The sequence below is a fragment of the Xyrauchen texanus genome, chromosome 42 (genome assembly GCF_025860055.1).
Source record: "Xyrauchen texanus isolate HMW12.3.18 chromosome 42, RBS_HiC_50CHRs, whole genome shotgun sequence".
NCBI classification, from domain to species: Eukaryota; Metazoa; Chordata; class Actinopteri; order Cypriniformes; family Catostomidae; genus Xyrauchen; species Xyrauchen texanus.
The window spans coordinates 10,329,303-10,349,828 of record NC_068317.1 but is presented as its reverse complement, the minus strand read 5'-3'; the positions used below and the strand labels follow the sequence as shown (position 1 = coordinate 10,349,828).

Below are 20,526 nucleotides of genomic sequence, written 5' to 3'. Positions count from 1 at the left end.
TCCATCTTTAACAAGCCTTTAACAAGCTTATTTAGCTTCCAGAGGAATATAAATACAATTACAAATATAATCTGGTCCACTATCAGTCCATGTGATCTGCCTTTGAACTCTAGAAGATAATTGGTCCAGTCAAGCGTGAATTGCTACAAAAGGTTCCGCAACATAATGAGATTGTCTGACAAAGCGGAACGACAATATTAATTATTTTTGTAACAAAATTACTGGCACAATGCAAAGGGAAAAATCAGCCATGATTGGGAGTAACATGCAATAATAATTCAAAAATGAAATGTTGGGAAATATTTGAAGGCAAACCTGTGTAGTATTAATTAATTAAATATGCCGCCAAACAGCACCAACCCGCATCTGAGAAAAGCATTCTGAGATGATATTCTTCTCAACATTATTGTACAGAGCGGTTATCTGAGTTACCGTAGATGTTGACGGTTTGAACCAGTCTAGCCATTCTCTGTTGATCTCTTTCATCAACAAGGCAAATCAATTCGCAAAACTGCCGCTCACTGGATATTTTTTGTTTTTGGCACCATTCTGAGTAAATTCTAGAGACTATTGTGCATGAAAATCCAAGGAGATCAGCAGTTACAGAAATACTCAAATCAGCCCGTCTGCACCAACAATCATCCATCGATTATCTAATCAGCCAATCATGTGGCAGCAGTGCATAAAATCATGCACGGGTCAGGAGCTTCAGTTAATATTCACATCAACCATCAGAATGGGGACAAAATGTGATCTATATATACCTAAAATGCTACACTCATTCTAAATAACATCACCAAGGCAAAGTACATCCAAGTATTCTTTATATTGAGGCCATATTAATAAATAGTGTGAAGGTAAAGCAGAACGTTATAAGATAAATTATAAAACAAGTCTGGAACAAACATAACAAATAATGCATACATAGGGGAATTGCTTCAAAGGGCACTCCAACGCAAAAGTATCTGATATTGTGAGACATAACAATGGCTTCTTTGGATTGGAAAAACAATGTTTACGTTGAACCTTCAAAGCTCACACTAAGGCATGGTCACACTGAGTGGAATATGCTGCATATCTTACGAAAAGAAAGAGGAAGCTAGTTGAGATAACCACCGTTGCTTCAATCTCGCTGGGCTTTAAACTGTATCAAAAAGCCAAACATACAGGAGGAAGCATTTTTCGAGAAAGGAAAGGAAGTAAAGAATATAGAACAGCAACAGAGGTGTGCAAGTCACTGATTAGCCACAAATGGAGAGAGAAGATAAGCAAATAGCAATGCTAATCTACTGCTGTTGAGAAAGGCAAGAAGCTGGATGAGATGTGTATCACAGATGGCCTGGCTGAGTGGTGAAATGACTTGTGCTGTTCACATAGGCTCTCCCTGCTGTAAAGACCAACTTAGACCAGCATGAATTCCAATAGTGGTTCAGGTTTGTTTGGATTGTTTGCTAGTTGCTAATTATATTTTTAAATCAAAAGCATCAATTCCCACTCTGCTGACGGGACATTGTACAGGCCAGTCAAGTGTAGCTGTTGGACTATCTTAAGGTGCAGATTCCCGAGCGGCAGTGTGTGGACCTTCATTGAAAACCGTTGTTTTGAATTTTAGAATGCGCCATGTCATCCACTAGATGCGTCTGGTGTGCAACCCACTTAATTCTGTGAAGCTCTCCTGAGATTTGCATTTGCTGCTGCTAAGGTAAGGGGTAAGATTCAGGGTTAGTGTTGTTGCTGCAAATATACACAAAAAAACAGAGCATGAATTTGGAAAGTGAATGTATTTCACTAAACTTTGTGCAGAACAAGGATTTCTGACTAGTCTATGTCCTAGACAAGAAGCCTTGCTGGAACACCAGCATCCCATATTGGAGACCAGCATCCAAAACACAACTTAAACTAAGGACCAGCTATTCTATTTTTTTCATCAGGGGTGGTTCCTGTGTGTATAAATAAATAAAGACTGATCATCCTATTGTAAATACACAGAGGAGGATGAAAGCGACTGATGTACAGAATATTTCACTGTGATCTTCTAGCTGGCTTTTTGACTACAAAACCTCAATGTCTGTCATGGTTACAGTGCCCACACATTCCTTTCCAGGCATGTTTTAAATGGACTCCTGCCATGGTGGTCCGCTCAGTCAAGTTACATATGGTGGACAGGTCTGCAACCAACCAGCAGGCATAAACAAGGCCCCGTAATGGTCACTGTGTTCCGGCAGAAATGAAGGCGGTTACTTCAGGCTCTAGTGATGCCCTTGATGGAAGATGAAAAATGTGGTTTGTGGAAAACTAACGAATGATAGGAGGTGGTTGGGGGGAAGCTTACACAGCTGCTTACAATTTACTCAATTGTGGTAAAAACAAATGCCACTGATGGCAACACTTCATCAACTTAACTCCAAATCATGCCTGCATAGTCCCACTTCTGCTTCTGAATATGCTTTGCATTTCCCCCCATCTATTTCTCCTATATAAGATACATTGTACCCCAAAAGCTCCATTAGGGTACTTAAGCAATGCTTCAAAATGTATCTAAAAAATCATATCAAGAGATGACAAAATATGAAACCAAGTTTCATGGCTTTAGGACACGAGTGTGCAAGTCATATGAACTACTTTTAGGCTGATTATATGGAGCCTTTTTATATGGTTTCTTCAAAACAGTCCTTAGTAACTACAGTGTATGTTTTTGTTTTATGGAAAAGAGTAGCATGTTCCACAGGGGAAAGAACATCTTACTGGTTTGGAACAACATTTAATCTTTGACTATTCCTTTAATATAACCATGCACATTCACCTCAAACCTCTGACAGAAAAGGATTCTGGGAGGCTTAAGTAATCCAAAAATATGGCAGCATTTGTGCCAAGCCAGCACTTCTAAGTTGTAGATTAATTTCATAAACATCCTTGAGGGTCAGGTGTGCTAAAAATTGGGCAGTGCCATCCCTTCTATAAATAGATAAGCTAATGGTGGCATGTTATGAAAATGAATCCAGCCAACCTTTGTGCAGGCTGTTTCTTCTGAATCACTAAAAGCCCCTGTCAAAACGTCAACTCGAATTAACGATCGTCGTGTCAGAAGAGCGCAAGGCTTGGCTATGTACCATCTCATGCCCTTTTCTTCCCCTCCCTATACCCGGAGCCCTGTGGCTTGTTTTAGCACTGCAGCTACATCACCACAATACTCATCAGCACCACCTATCACTTGATCTGTAATTTCATAAGTGCATAGAAATGGCCTTGTCCCAGTGTTTTGTACAATCAGTCAAAGCCTGAGGAATGAGATGGCTGATACAATATATTTTTTTTCTATCTGATACCAAGTAGGCTACAATCAAGGCCAATATCGCTCACATCGACTCCAATATTATACCGCTTTAAAAAAAAATTACCAAAAATATAAAATGGGTAATTATAAATGTTAGCAAAACATATAGTTTTATGTTTATAATATATGCATATATATATATATATATATATATATATATATATATATATATATATATATATATATATATATATATATATATATATATGTAATAACACCCCTATAAAATAAGGCTGTAATTGAGTTTCCTAGCTGTCACTCTCTCTGGTGGGATTTAACTGTAATTTTAACTAAACTTGTAACTAAACAACAACTTGGGAAATATGAAAACTTCACAAAAATCCAGACAAATAGGAACAGGGGTTAGGAAATGCTGTGCAGCCAGACAGCACTTATCTCTCGGCACCCTTGCCGGATTTCCTGCCATTAATGGGGCTTTTCCACTGCACGGTACAACTCGACTCAACTGGACTCTGCTCGCTTTTTTGGGGTATTCCACTGTGGATTGTACCTGGTACCTGATACTTTTTTAGTACAACCTCGGTCGAGGTTCCAAGCGAGCCGAGACAATACTAAATGTGAGGTCAAAATCCTGCAGATCACTGATTGGTCAGGGAGAATCGTCACTACCAGCATCACTGGATTTCCAACACGTAACATCAACCCGCTAGTTTTAAAGTTAGCAACAGCGATAACGGTGTCATTTGTTCATGCGACTTTCGAATTGTGAAAAAATAAATGGCTGTGTGCAAAACCACGGCGTGGCAATAAACGAGGTGCAGACGGTCCACTCATTAGCGACAAGCAAACCAAAAAATCTCTCAGGAAGTGTCTCAGCTGTTGGACGCACGCGGCTACCACCGGACCTACCAACAGTGTAGGGAAAAGTTAAAATGTAAAAGTGACTACAGAACCTTCAAGGAAAAGTGGAAGTGGTTCGACCAAATGGAGCAATGGGAGGGAGAGTGCCCTGGACTGGCATTGATCCACGATGGATGATGGTATATATTGTTATGTTAACTCTATACTCTGCTTGAAAGCTTCACTTTATTTAGTTGACCAGCTACTGGAAGCTTGCTTCTAAAACAACCAGGCCAATTTCACCATGCAACAACTTCTATATGCAGCACAATGAGCTAGTAGCTAACAGCTAGCAGTCGAACTCGTGTTTATCATCAAAGGAATGAGCATTACACCGAGGCCTGTACTCTGGACAGGGATCGATTTGGAGGTGGAGGGTCCGTCTTGGTCTAGGGAGGTGTGTCACAGCATCATCGGACTGAGCATGTTGTCATTGCAGACAATCTCAACAATGTGCGTTACAGGGAAGACATCCTCCTCCACTCATGTGGTACTTTTCCTGCAGGCTCATCCTGACATGACCCTCCAGCATGACAATGCCACCATGTCAGTGTTCTGCCATGGCCAGCGAAGAGCCCACATCTCAATCCAATTGAGGACGTCTGGGACCTGTTGGATAGGAGGGTGGGGGCTAGGGCCATTCCCCCAGAAATGTCCAGGAACTTGCAAGTGCCTTGGTGGAACAGTGGGGTAACAACTTAAAGCAAGAACTGGCAAATCTGGTGCAATCCATGCAGAGGAGATGCAGCTGGTGGCAACACCAGATACTGACTGCTATACCCCCCCCCCACCCACCTTTCAGAGACACATTTTTCCATTTCTGTTAGTCACATGTCTGTGAAACTTGTTCAGTTTATGTCTTAGTTCTTGAATCTTTTTATATTCATACAAATATTTACTCATGTTAAATTTGCTGAAAATAAAAGCAGTTGAAAGTGAGAGGACATTTTTTTTGCTGAGATTATATCTTATATTTTATTTAATGTATTTAATCACAATAAATAAATAATAATATATTTTATAAAACTATTTCATTTTATATTGTATTAAATTATATTGTATAAAATAAAATTTAATATATAAAATTTAATTTAATAAAAACAGGTAATTAGTAGTAAAAAATTACTTAAAATAGGCAATAGTTATCAATCTTGGTTAAAGTTCATATATGAAAATAAAATTGTACATTGTCAGTTCATGTTAGTTCATAATGCATAAGCAAATGTTTTTATTTTATTTTTATATTAACATTGAAATTAACATTAACAAACATTAATAAGTGCTGTAAAAGTACTTCATTGTTCATTGTTAGTTCATGTTAACTAATGTACAACCTTATTGTAAAGCGTTATCCAAAGTAATAGAATTAAATTAACTGAAATTATTTCAAATAATAATTTAAATAAATTGCTTTTGGCCAATTTACCTCTTCGATGGGGCCTGAATAGTACTGGTACATGATGAGAACCGGAGTCCAACTTTGATATTTGAAAATGAGTTTGAGACTGAAAAGTAAGCCTACTGCTCAGCTTTCACTTTTCTTTGAGAGAGGACAAACAACTGTTCAGATAACATCTGCTTAGCAACAACATCTCTCATTTCAGAAACTGAAATGATTGAAAATGTTCCTAATGCTGCAACCAAAATAACAACATCCCTTCCATTCAGTCACGCGCTGAGGGCCTCCATTTTGTCAGTGGCCCCAAAGAACCTCCATTATCAGGTCCGTTCAGGAGTACAAAAGAAACAAACAATCCATACATGATCAATTTTGTGTACTGTTATAAAAGCTCTTGACTGTTTACACCAATGACATCTAAGAGCTTTCCCAGAACTTTTACCTCACCAGACCCCATTTACTTAATTAGACAGCTTGCTAATTTTCCAGGCAGCAGTGGTTAGGCTAAATTGAGAGGCTTTTTATGGGGACTGGAACAGAACGCAACACTTACCTCTCCTGCTCCAGCCTCATTCTCAGTGTATCCTCTTCTGTGGCCTGAGTTTCTTCCATCTTGTTCTTGCTAGAGCCTTTCCTCTCTATATTGTCAACCTGCCTGTCATCTTTGCGGTGTTTGCCAAACCTGTGGGGGCATAAATACTTTTCTTGAATATGGTTAACCTTGGTTACTGATTGCAAAAATGACAAAGCTCTTATTAAAACCTCCATTACTGTATACCCCCCCCCTCCTTTTTTTAAACTCTTTTATAGACGGAATCAAATTAAGAGAGACTTCTACATTGTTTGTGTTTTCTTCTTTTTAGGTGGTTTTATGAGTACTCTTTTCAATAAGATAAATAAATACCTAAAGGATGTTAAACTGTCACAATATATGACATTTCAAATACAGGAAAAGTCAAGTATGACAACATAAATTCAATATATCCATCCCTTTCAAAGACAGAATACAAAAGAGAGGAAATAAAAAGTATTGTATAATCTTTAATAATAATAACAGTAATAATAAATGTATCAAAATTGTATGCATTATTCAGACCGATTTGATTAGCAAAAGTAAAGTCAGATGTTATAAAGTCAATAAACATGGAGATTGAGCCGCAGAATACAGATCCATTTAAACTTCTTTCACAGTGAACAGAAAACTTCACATTTGAACTATGGTATGAATAATTAAATGAACAATTCTGATTGAACATTGTAATCCATTCTTCGTTTTGCAGAAATTTCAGACCTTTTAAGAACCATTTAAAAAATGTTTCAGAATGACCCACAAAAAAATAAAAAAGGGTTTATATCACCTTATAGTGATTTGGTTAGCGGTGGTAAACTCCAAGACACTGGTTTAGATTTTGAAATCAACAGGAAGTGGGTAACCCTTAGGTAGGGCTTGAAAAAATGAAGTGTTGAATGTTTTATCAGTCCCCAAAAGCTTTGTCCCTTCCTGATTGAAATCTTAAATAATTACACTGACCAGACTTTGGACAGGATGTGGTATAGACTGGGGTTTCAGTCAATGGAACAGTGCTTGATGTCAGTCTTAAGGGCTGTGTCATTATAAACAGTTGCCCTTTGGGATATTAGCGGCTCTATGACTTGAGGACAACATCTTGAAGTAGTAGTGAAGTTACCAGCCCACGTCAAAAGAGACTACCCACCAAGTCTGTTTATTTATTTATCTAAATATGGCTGAGGTCCTTCAAAGTAATTATATGGGATTGTCTTGGCAATGATCACTAAATTAAGTTGTTTGTATTTAATGCTAGCTTTGACTTTTGTCGCATGGTTTGACATATGTTAGCTTAAAGCTCCAATGCATTAACTGCAAAGTTCTTCTTCAAGACATTAAAATGTGTTATCAATTGCTTCATGCCTTATTCAGTGAATAGCATAGACAATATCAGTAAAATAATCTGTATCACTTAGTGATGATTTAAAAAGCTATATATTTGCAGTAGATAATGTTTAATTTCAAATTAACAAACTTGCTGCTAATTTCACATGCAAATGAGCTTGCAATTCGCTGCAGATGTTTGCCAGAACTATGTAGCTCTTCACTGATAGTGGTGAACCCACAGAAAACCTTTGGCAACAATTAATAGTTTGCAGCAAGTTGGCCAAAACTCTCGATTTTAAGGGTTCATGTCTGCATCCTGCATTCATGGTGCTAATGCTCATACAATGAAGTGATGATCTGCACACCGATAATACACTTCTATCACTTTTATTTCATATGTTTGTAAAAAATAGATATAGATAGTGCTATGACCTCCAGAGATCGCCCGCCGGAGATAGAGCACACGCATTGCCCGTGGCATGCACATCACACCACCCCGCCACCTCAATTTCTACAACATCCTCACCACTATAACCCCATGTTTATTTTCTTAACCTTCTTACCAAGGTTCACCAGAGACCCCAAGTGCACAAACTTTCCACTCAAACTCAGTAGAATAACCTCAGACAGAGTTGATTTAGGGCCACAAATTGAATATATTCATGAAATGGGAAACCCTTTTCACCAAATATGTTTATTGTTCTACTTTACAATGCTGGCTGCTCCATTGCTAAATTACTTTGGGATCCAACCCGATTGTGAGAGAGATTCTCTTAACATAAGTGTCAAAAGGACAAACTTGCTACTTTTGTCCATTGGACACTGTACTTTACCTGATTAATTAATCAACAAATGGCCCCGTTCTAGGCGTAAAACTCTGCTACGCAAATGCTAATAACAGTGGAGGCTCAATCTATCACCGCTCTCACTGACAACCAACCGTACGTCTCAAGGACTTTTTCATTAACTCTCCTTAAATAATCCTCCTTTTCACCATCTCACTTTCTCTGTTTACTCAGCTTATCCTTCTCCTAAAATGACACATGGAGAGATATACTGTACTGAGCAGGAGGATTTTAAAGGCTTGTGTGGAAATTAATCGATGAGACAATTTCAAATTTCTTGGCTCGAAAGAACACAAACAAGTAAGGTCAAGAACATTTTATTTTCTCCAACAAAGCAATGTGGTTATCATCCAAAATGAAATTTTAATTCTTTAACACTTACAGTAAAACTTCTATGGGAGTCCACGTCAATTTGCAGATGAAATGGACCAAGGCTGAACCTCTGAACTGTCCCTAGAGAGCTAACATGGTATTTCATTCATCGCTACAATGCCTGAGGCTTTAAGCATAATTGTCATTAACAAATTGAGGCTTGAAACAATCGAGTCTCTAAAGAACAACAAAAGGGGCTTTTATTTGATGTGGTAACACCAGTTCCTTGACCTGTGGGATGGGCAGAATCATATAGTTATCTTTAATCATATCATTAAACTTGAAAACAAATAAAATGTGCCATACAAATCTACAGTAGATCTCACATTGAGACCTAGAGTGTTTTCAAGAGTGTTATTAGTCCTAAGAACCAATATGGGAACTCTTTAAAAACCACATAAAATAGTTTGACGACTACATTTGCTGCTTCCTGTGTTGACGTTATGTCCCATTTAAACAGGAAGTTGGCGCGGGACATATCAGAGGTCTGATCTCATGAAAACAATGTGACTGTGGTGAAATTTTTGCAAAATTATATTAAGTGGTTCATCACACCTATTGTAGCAGATCCAAGGTCAAATGCCCCATTTGTAAAAAAGCGAGTTCAATTTTCTCCCATTAATTCTGAACACATGAGGTTAATGCTCTATTGAGTTACAATCAACAAAACCTACCTCCCAACCCTAAACAGTGTAATTAAAAACAAATGTCAGATAAAAAAAAGCAATTGCTGTAGCTACCACACCACTTTGTGGTGCTTCCCCAGATAGCACAACACATATCTGAGACGTCTGTTTAAGATTGTTTCACTTGGAAAGCATCGCATTCTAATTAACATCTGCTCAACATCTCAAAAAGATCAGATTTACAAACATTCTAAATCATGAATGTCTTAAAGATGTCTGCTGAATGTCTTACTGACAACAAAGAGAAAGCGCCTTATAGACGTATTGCAGATGAGCAAATAACCCCAAAAGTATGTTTTCTAGATGTGAAAACACATCAAATAGACATCTGGGTACGTAACGTATAATGTAAAAAGTTTACTTGTGATATGTGTGAAAGGGAATAACTTTAATTGTTGTTGTAGTGTCCCTAGTGTTCATTTAGGAAACTACCACGATACGTACAATGATGAGCAACGTGAAAAAATATTTTCAAAATATGGTACAGTAGCATGATTCTGTAAGACGAGGTTGCAAAACACACATGGCACACATGATTGGTTAAGGCCTTCACACAACTCTTCTGGGATTGGTGCAGCAAAGGCAAATTATTTTAACACTTCATTGAAGCGTCTTACAGAATTTCCAAGTCTACAGTGCAAAGAAAAAGAACAAGCTGAATGACTCCAACATAATTAAGTGGTGAAGGAATCAGAGACAGCACAATAGACAGTAATAGAGCAATATTCATTGTGAGTTGTCCTTTTGTACTTCAGTTGAATAAGCGTCAATCAGTGGTATTGGTTTTGGCTGGAGTGTTTGTTGGCTCAGTGGCTGGCAGAGCTCACAGTCAGACAGGACTTCAGCAGGTCACACTGAATGTCACCAGTAATAAAAGAGGCCTAATGGGGCTGATTTTGGACTCCACAATGAGTGAACAGTCTATTTGTTCAGAAGTTTTAAAGTTGCTTGCCCATTCCCTCATGGGTCAGTTTACCAGTATTCTTAAGGCCGTGCGTATATTTAGTTTTTCTGCGTGCCGTTTTATTTAACTATGGTAACTTATTTTTCCAAAAGTGTGGATAAAGCTATTGTGAGGGATCACAAAACAAACAAACAAACAAACAACAGCAAAAAAAAAAAAACTTCCCTGTCCTTCAAGGGTGTCTTTAATTTTGCAGTTAAGGCCTACTACATAACATACTTCATAGAACACTGTATTTCAAGTGTGATGAATAAACAATAACTTCCACTACTTTTTACAACTCTTTCTTGACTTAATAGTTGCACTACAAGAACTGAAGACATTTTTGCACAAAATTGGGGGAAAAAAAACACCAAAAAAATTGCATTTATTCACAACATAAAAACGGGCTCCACGGGCTTAGTTCCATTCCCAAGCAAACTCCCCGTGATGTATTTCCCACAGTACGGTCCCCCTGTCGGCAGACCCGCGTTTCACTTGGGCAGCCCCGCTGCCCCGGTCGCCATGCTTTTAGAGCTCATTAGGCTGGACCTACAACCGCACCACTCCCACATACGGCTTCACAACCCTTGTGGTGTATCTGCCACGTTACCTCCCCCTAGATTGGGCAGGATGTGGCCTCCGCAGGGTCTTTTCCCCTTGAAAGAATAAGACCAGGAAAGACTGCCTTCCCCGACGAATTTCATAGTGTTACGATAGCCCAAGCCACTTCATGTCCTATGCGAGAGCCATAGTGAGAGAAAAGGCTGCGGCTGCCGGGCTTGCTCCTATGCTAGTCATGTAGCACCTATTCCCCCCCTCTGAGGTGCGGGGAACCTAAGGTCTGTATATGACATCTCTTCTGGGGGCGTTGGGGAGGGCTATGTGCAGCCGACACAGTTACCTCTAGGACCTGTCTCGACAGTTCACGTAACACGGTCAGTGCGTGGCATTTTTAGATGTTTTTAGACCCCTTGTGTCACTTCATTCGACACAACGTTGAGTGAGTGACAGAAGGGGAACATCATGGTTACTGTCGTAACCTCCATCCCAGAGGGAAGGAATGAGACGTTGTGTCTCTCCTGCCACAGCACTACACCTACCACTGTAAACAGCCTATCCTTGGCTCCTCAGTGCAAAGTCCTGACTGACAGACGCTGCCCCGCTTCCCTTTATACCCGTATGTCCGGGGAGGGGCATGCAGATTCCGTCTTCCAATTTGACACTGGCCTTTTCTCAAGTTCAGAGGAACGTTTGGCATCCCAAGAAGACCCTTTACGTCACTTCATTCGACCCTCAGGGAATGGAGGTTATGACAGTAACCATGATGTTTCACATACAATTTAAAAAATAAATAAATATGTAAAGTATATCACACACAGTATGCAGTATCTGATTGCTAGAATTCCATTCTATTCTGTCGCTATTTAGTCCCTTTATGTGGCTATTTTCCTTGTAGAGACCATAAGGTAGGTCCCCAAAAGGTAAGACAAAAGACCATACATACACACGCACTCCAATTACACCTTCATGGCAGAATCACAGATTTTACACCATCAAGACCTTGTACAGAAGACCATCAAGGTAGGAGGCAATTGAGCTTTAACGCTCAACAAAACATTAGCTGACCCAAAGGAGAATGCTATTATCCTCAACAGCCCACGTCTAAAGCAGAATAATACCATCTTCTCAATCAGACCCTTCATCTCTGTCACCAGCGCTGTCAAAGCTAACATTTCACCACACAAAGCAATGCATTACAATCACCTGTGTACACTACAGAGATGCGACATAAGACACTTGTGTCTGGAGCAATTGTGGCACAAAATGTTTTTGCATTGCCTTCCCAACCGAACATGCCAATTCGATGAAATGGCTTTTGATATGTCTGTCTCACAATCTGAAGATTTGTGACCTTCCGTCTGTAAATATGCATTACTTTTTTGTTGTACATAGGACATCACATAAAGCAGTGTTTTAAGGTATTTTTTTGTCTTATGTACATCCATAACCCCCTCAATAATGCTCATGCACCCCTTCATTGACAACAAACCAGAAATGCATTCAATTTGAAGTCATATTATACTACAGAAGCATAGGAAAGGGAAAGAATAAAAATCAAAACTGTGGGCGAACTTTTTTTTTTATCAGAATTGGTGGAATCATTACAGTATTTCCAGCTTCACCAGCTTCAAAGCAGCATCACCTATGATACATAATCACCCATCTGTTCTCTGTAACATTGATAACATTTAACATGATTTATAGAGCAATAATGAATAACATGGCTCCAGGAGACAGACATTACAGTAGTGAGCCTAAAAGACAAGAGGTTTGGGTAACTCTTAATGCTACTGTTACAGACAACCAGATAAACCCAGATGCTCTAAAGAACAAGATATTGGTTTGTTATACAAAGGCCAAATGAGAGAAATCAAAATCAACAATGGATGAAACTGGGAGTGATTCTCCATGGTAACACACACTGTTGTATTCCAAGAGTTTTGTCTATGTTTATTTGCTGTACGTAATCCCAGCAGAATACAAACAGGGCCTTTAAGTGGCCAAAGGGCAGCAGGGTCAGACGAAATAGAGACATAGGTTCAGACAAACTGGAGTCAGTTAAGAACAGGTTACTAATGTGTTTCTCTATATTCACAACAGGGCCGATTAAGAAAATCGAGCAACTTTGCTATCGATCTGAGTGAATGAATCAAGACCGTTCCAAGGCCATCATTAGCATCAACTAATAACTTAATATTAACATAACTTATGCCTCTGAAGCAACCTATTGAATACACTGACTAGCTTGTAGTATCTGTGGAATAAAGAGCTTTTAGAATGTTACAAAATCTATAGAAATTAACTGAAGTTTTTATTTAACACTCCTACCCACCCCCACAAAAGTAACATGGTAGAGTTCTCACACAGCTCTGGCGGTGTGCACACATCTATGTGTATACATTCATGCACATTTGAATCAAGCGGACTGTGAAATTGCTGTAAATACAGACATGACCACGCACATTGGCTGTAAGTCCAGGACTAGAAAAGACTGTTTATGAAGCTGTTTCATCTATACATGATAACTGCTCTCTCTGGCTCAGCGGCAGCACCTACGCAGATTTGAATGTTCTGGTATGTTTTTGTCAAAGGTTTAATAGACAGGCAAATCATTCTCATTTAGGAAAGAGATCCTGTGGGTGTTTGAATCGAGATCACAATCTTTTTATGATTTAATCATGCAGCTCTACAAATCACTATAGTAATTATGCAAGGTAACAACAACAACAACAAAAAACTATAAGAGTTAAAAGATATTAACTTATATAACTCTTAAGCTCATTTACATTTGAATTCACAATTTTGCATGCTAACTAACGTCATTGTCGAACCTTACCTATGTGTTAGAGGTGAATACACAAGGCTATGGCAACTTGGTGGGCAAATCCATAAAAAAATTATTTGATCGACCATAATTCATACTTAAACTTTAGCTCTAAAGCACAGATCCTTTCAAGCTTTCACAAGAATTTAGGAAAACAAAGCAAACATTTAAAACGAAGCAAATCTTTAACATTTTCAGAAAACTGGAACATATTTTCTAAGTAAGGCCTAATTTTCCAAGTATATTCCTGTGTTCTGTTGTGCTTTGCCAGCCTGTTGTGCTTCTTCCTAAGTGAGCGGTTTTCATTCAGTGGTTGCGCTGCTTGTGAGGTTTGTTGAGGCGCGAAGTCACTTGTTGACGTGGCTTGTAAAACAGGTGTACTTACATTTACATTTAATTATTTGGCAGACACTTTAATCCAAAGCGACTTACAAAAGAGGAATACATTATAAGCGAATCATCTTAAGGAGACAGTGGTACGAAAAGTGCCATATTACAAAATTTCACTAGCATCAGAATAGTGGTATTAAAGTGCAACAAGAATTTTTTATTATTTTTGACTGGTTAAGTGCTCATGGAAAAGATATGTTTTTTTTAGGCATTTTATGAAGACAGAAAGTGAGTCAGCTTCATGGATGGAGTTGGGAAGGACATTCCACCAACGTGGTATGATTAAGATGAAAGTCCGGGAAAGTCCAAGCGGGGTAATTCTCCCTTTTTCACGGTAGCCGATCCGCTAGAGTCTTGCACTATATAAACTGCCGTTTTTAACAGTTCTTTTTCTATATATATATATATATATATATATATATATATATATATATATATATATATATATACATATATACACACACACATGCCTGCAACACAAATATTTGCATACACACATTTCTTTGTCTTATTTTTGGGGTGAAATATCTTCTTTCTTGCAAATGGCACAAAAATATTGCCACTATGGAAGATAAAACCTTGGACCTCTACCCTCACATCAACCTTCATTTCTCTCTGGTGTATCTTCCATTTTAAATGACACTTTGCTGTATGAGACAGATCAGTACTGCTCCTAAGGCAAGGCCCCAGTCCGCCACATGTAATTTTGATATCTTCTTGTTAGGGTAGGCAAGAAGAGAAGGTTGGATCTATCCATTTTCCATGTTCCTCTTGTGTGCCAGTGTTAAGTCAGGCTGTTCATTTAAGGGAGAGAAGCTGAAATCACAGCCAGCATTGAAAGATGGCTGCTAAAGTCTAATTAGGAAGCAAGAGACAAAAGGCATGAGAGAAAGTGCAAGAGAATCAAGTGCCTCTCCAAATTTTCCCAGCCTTTAGTACTTAGCCCATGTTAATGGGGACATCATTATTGTATGCCCGAGTCACTACACCATTGTCGTTGCCCTGACGACAAACCATGTTGTTTATACCAATGTTATGTGCCAAAGCCCCGTGATTAAGGCCGTCCCTGTGGACCTAATTATTCCTGACTTCTAATGCCACACTGCTATTCCACTGTCAAACTCAGCATTGGAGAAGGTGTAAAAGGACAGCACTGTGTTTTAAAGACAAATAGAGATGTTACAGGCTTCATGAATCTCAATGGCAGTCTTGAAACCAAACTAGACTGTTGATGGATAAAACAGAATGCATTGTTGCTTACAAAAGATGTTGGCTGTTTCAAAGCATTTTACTTGATTCCTCACTGCCAAGTCAGTCACTTACTAAACAGACAGTGTATCTGCTTTAAGGATACTGTACCTCTTTGGGAAACTGGTTTAAGTCAGGCTTCAAAGCATCATAACATCAAGTTTAATGATCTAATGCAACCTCAAATGAGCTTTAGGCATAAAAAGCAAACATTTATTCACAACAATACTTACAGCATTGGTCGACCGACAGGGCTGGACTGGGAAGAGAAATTGGCCCGGGATCTTCCATAACAACTGGCCCTAAAGTTGTTGAGTCTGTTCTGCATAACGCAGCAGCTCATTTTAGCTTATCACAGCCCATTCGGCCCGCTCTGTTCTCCCGATGACCAGTCCGCCCCTGATTGGCCCCAAAGTGAGCCAGCCCACCGGAAAAATGCCGGTATGCCAGATTAACATTCCAGCCCTGTCGACCGATATAGTTTTTAATGGTTGATACGAATACTACAATTTACTTATAGCAATAGAGGTGTAAATAAAATAAAAAAATCGAATTAATTTAAATTAGAGCTTATTCAAACAGGCACAGTTAACTCATGGTAATCGAAAATTGGACTTTTAATCAGCCTGGCAGATATATCAGTCTAAAACCTGTCGTAAGTTGAAATAAATACATAAATAGAGTGGACAAATTTACATTTACTGGAATTCATACTGGAAATGGAATTCATTAACTTTTTTCAACCGCTCCATCAGACGGCTTTTTATTTAAATTTTTCACACAAGCTTGTGGTAATATCATAGACAGTGAAGATATATCTTTGCTGCCTTCTAGAATAAACCAGATAAGGGCATCTTAAAAGACATGATATGATGCCAACACTGGATTCCAACATGCCTTGTTGCCTTCTCACTTGCATACTACCTATGAAGGCAGCATTTTTCAGCCTTTATTTACCAAAACTACATTGAAAGGGGCATCCAAGCCTTATATTACCCTGTTCAGAGCAAGAAAAACGAAAAAAGCAAATTGAATCTTGGAGAACAGAGCTACGGTATGTGTCCTCCTAGCTGTGAGTGCATGCAATGCATATATATTCATGGTATTACTGCAGAAATCCAGAGGGGATTTTTAACTGTGGAAATATTTCACACATCACTATGTATGTGAACATACATACCTGTTTTCATGCACATAGTAAATATATGCAACATTTACCAACTAGAGTTCCCAAGAGGCTAAATAGAAAGTGGCAAAATCTAAGGTGCATGGGCAAAAAGGTTCTAAATTATTTAAAAGAACAGTCACAACTATATTTGAATTTCCACAAGGAAATAGCAGTGCTTGCAAAGCAGCAAAATAATTAAGATGAAGATTTAGGTAAGCTTAGGATTTATGCTTTAGATGTGTGTTAATTGAATACCACAACAGAAATAACTTAAATGTTGCCACTGTCTTGACACTGCCATGGGAACAAGACCGCACAGTTTTCTGTTGGCTGTGAATGAGAATCAACAAAATGCAACATAGTCAGACATAGTTTCCAGTGTAGAGGCATCTATGTACAGTCAGACTGCAATTATTAATATATAAAAGACATGAAATATTGAGAGAAAGGCATTGGAGTGATACGAGACATGTGACACTACAAGAGATATGTATGAAATCGGTTATTTAGTGATCATTATAGAAACGTATTTTAATGCAGAATGCAGCAATTGACCAATAAGAATCAAGTATTCCAGATGGTCAAACAATAAATGTGGTTGAATAGATGTGTGAACCTATAGGTCTAAAGATTGCATTGCATAGCTGTAGAAAACCCAAATTACATGATTTTTAACATAATGTTAATTTTAATGTAACGACTGAACTAACGATGAACATTATTTTTACAGGATTTAATAATCTTAGTTAATGTTAATTTCAGCATACAATAATACATTTTAAATCAAAAGATGCACTTGTAAACATTAGTTAATGCACTATGAATTAATCATTAACAATTGTATTATACCTTAAACTGTGAGTTTTGTTGAGGAGAGTTATAATGAAAAAGGGACCCAAGCCTTATCTATGGTTTAAGAATATCATGGAGACTTGGAGGTGGGCTCTTTTGACTTGGGCCAGCAATCACCCAAAACACTTTATCAACCACAGGAACACGTAAAAAAACAAAAACAAAAAAACCACTCATATAACTATGACAACCACCATATTTATTATTATTATTATTATTTTTTTTTTTTTTTTTCAGAAAACATAAACATATAATCTGCCATTATATTTTCTACTAAGGTTTAATGAGCGCTATGGGCTGTTTTATAATGAATATACACATTCTGGTCCATTGAGAGCAAAATATTGAACATTTTCATCCTGAATAAGTTTGAAAATACGATATATTGGAAAAGGGAAGGTCATACGCTTGAGTGTGTGTATTTGTGTTGGTAAAAAAATACTGGTGAACTGAGAAACCTACAGTATAAAATCTTTAGATGAATAAGAAAAAATGTGCCTAAATTACAAGGGTGAGATCATAATAGTAACCTCTATGCCATATAAATCACTTCCTGTGTGATCTCAGAAAGGACAGACGACCCATGACATCAACACAAGCTGAAAAAAGGGGAAAAAAACATCCCACAGGAGTAATGTGGAAGTGTGTATGACCTAGATATGCCACCTCAAACTACATTCTCAATGGAACCGTCTGGTCACACACACACACACGCAAGCACGCACGGATACACGCACACACACAGCATTAGGGCAGGACAGGTGTAGGAAGGTTTTCTTATCTCTAAATCACTTTTTAATGATGGACTTCAGACCTGTGCCTCTAAATATTGCTTTTTCACACTATTTGACAATGGAAATATTACAATTTGTATTGCACAAGTTTATGTAAATTTAGAACATATGAACATATTACTAACCCTGCTAAAAATAAATAAATAAATATCATGGTTTATTTAGTAGGTCCTCCAGCTTGGTCAGCTAGACCATCTTAAACCTGCTATGACATCAAACAAGCTTAGGCTCTTTTTATTTTATATATTTTGAAGCAAGGATTAACAAAGAAAAACTAGTCAATCGTATAATAGTGATCCTCTGCACACTTGCTGCCTTTTCTACTTCAAACAACCTTGTAAAAGCACCAAACATTCAGGGACTTTCTTTTGTACCACACCTTACCACATAGGTCATTTTTATACTTGGCTCCTAAACTATAGAATAGTCTCCCTAACAATGTTCGGGATGCAGACACACTCACTCAGTTTAAGTCTAGACTAAAGACTCATCTATTTAGCCACTTTATTTAGGTCTGCTGGAACCACAAACATCTATCATGATCTATAACTCTGCATAAAATGTAATGTCATCTCCACTAATATTATTCTATTTGTTTCAATGTCTCAACCTTGGGATTCACCATTCAGATTGGTGTCGGACTCCACTGCTACATGTTGCTGAGAGATGACGACAAACTACAGATGGTGCTAGCCAGACATCACTTCAGTTTTTTTACTTCAGAGGATGAACTGATGCCAACTCCAACTGTAAGACATTGGATACTTCATATGCCACTGCCTGAACCTTGGAGACCTCACCGATCCTCACTAAAATTACCTACCGGTTGAACTGTGATGCACCTTATTGATCTCTGCCTGCATCACCTTTGTCTATTGATGGACTACACTCTTGAAATGGAATACACAGACTATAATTTAATTGTCAACAAAAGCCTTCATCAGCCAACTAACAAAGGACAATACATCTATGTGAACTTCTGCAGTAAATCCAGGATGTACTTCAAAGACATTAGTCATTAATCTTACAGTTCATAAAAAAAATAATAAATAAACATTTGACCTTAACTCTTACTTAGTTTACAAATTTTAAACCATGACTTGAATTGCACACAAATAACTAATATTGGCCTTATATTCATGTTGTTTAGCCAGTGGGGAACTGGCCCCACAGAGAGCCTGTTATTTTTCTCCATATACCAACGGCTTATGGAGTTTTGTGTTCCTTGACAAAGTTGCATTCAGCTTGCTCACAGGGGTTCTAAATACAATTATTATTTCATTATGTATATTGTATACACATTTTCACTATACAATGATCACTGTAAGACACTATAGATATTACAGTTTAATTTTTGTTTTTGATTTTGTTAATGCAAGATTTCCTGTAAAGCTGCTTTGAAACAATATGTGTTGTGAAATGCACTAAACAAATACGAATGTGAAGGTATATAGCATGTCATAAGGTGACTTAAGTACTGTGGAGTTAGTCCATTCAAAGCTTTGTATGTAGTTAGCAAAATTGAACAGGTAGTCAATGTAACTATGATCAAACTGGAATAATATGATCATATTTCTTGGTTCTAGTCAGAACTTGCTGGACATCCTGCCAGTAATCCAGGGGTGGTAGTCAGCATCAATACTCACTGAGCTACCCAGGCCCCCTTGGCCATCCAAACTTTGATTTAATTGATACACTACTAATTTGGAGAATTGTGAATTTTCATTGGGTTTAAAAGAAATATAAATTTGGGTATCGTCGGCATAACAGTCGAAACGTATTCCATAATTCCTGATAATATCTTTGTATAATGAGAAAATCAGAGGTCCTAAAACTGATCCCTGTGGCACTCATACTTAAATTTAGTTTGATTTGACAACTCCTTGTTTACACATACAAAGTGATAGTGGTCTGATAAATAGGACTAAAACTATGGTAATGCAAGTTCACTAATGCCAACATAATTCTCCAGCCTATTCAAGAGAATGTCGTGATCTATTCTGTTGAAGGCAGCACTAAGATCTAAAAGCACTCGAAGAGAAATGCAGCCGCGATCAGAAGATAAGAGCAAGACATTTGTAACTCTGATAAGTGCAGTCTTTGTACTGTGATGGGGCCTAAATCCTGACTGAAATTGTTTGTATATAAATGACACATTATCAATGTGTCGTTTTCATTATCTATGTATATTTTGAAGTCACCAACAATTTAAGCTCTATCTACATTAATTACTAGTTCTGATAGAAAATCTGCAAATTCACCAAGGAAACCAGAGTAAGGCCCGGGTGATCCATATAATGTAGCAAGGGCAAAAGATGAAAAAAAAGATTTTTTATTTATATCTGACAGTGT

The 20,526-nt window shown here is 37.9% G+C and overlaps 1 protein-coding gene across 3 annotated transcripts in view; it reads right to left on the bottom strand.

Moving 5' to 3' along the window:
* Positions 1-20,526, bottom strand: part of LOC127635303 (partitioning defective 3 homolog) — a 605,753-nt gene that overhangs the window by 124,036 nt on the left and 461,191 nt on the right. For 2 of the 3 annotated variants that reach the window (XM_052115228.1, XM_052115229.1), the window contains one exon: positions 6,148-6,276. The exons of the other annotated variant lie outside the window; for it this stretch is intronic. In XM_052115228.1, the coding sequence (XP_051971188.1) occupies positions 6,148-6,276 (129 nt within the window). The remainder of the gene's footprint in view (positions 1-6,147; positions 6,277-20,526) is intronic. 3 annotated transcript variants of the gene reach the window in all.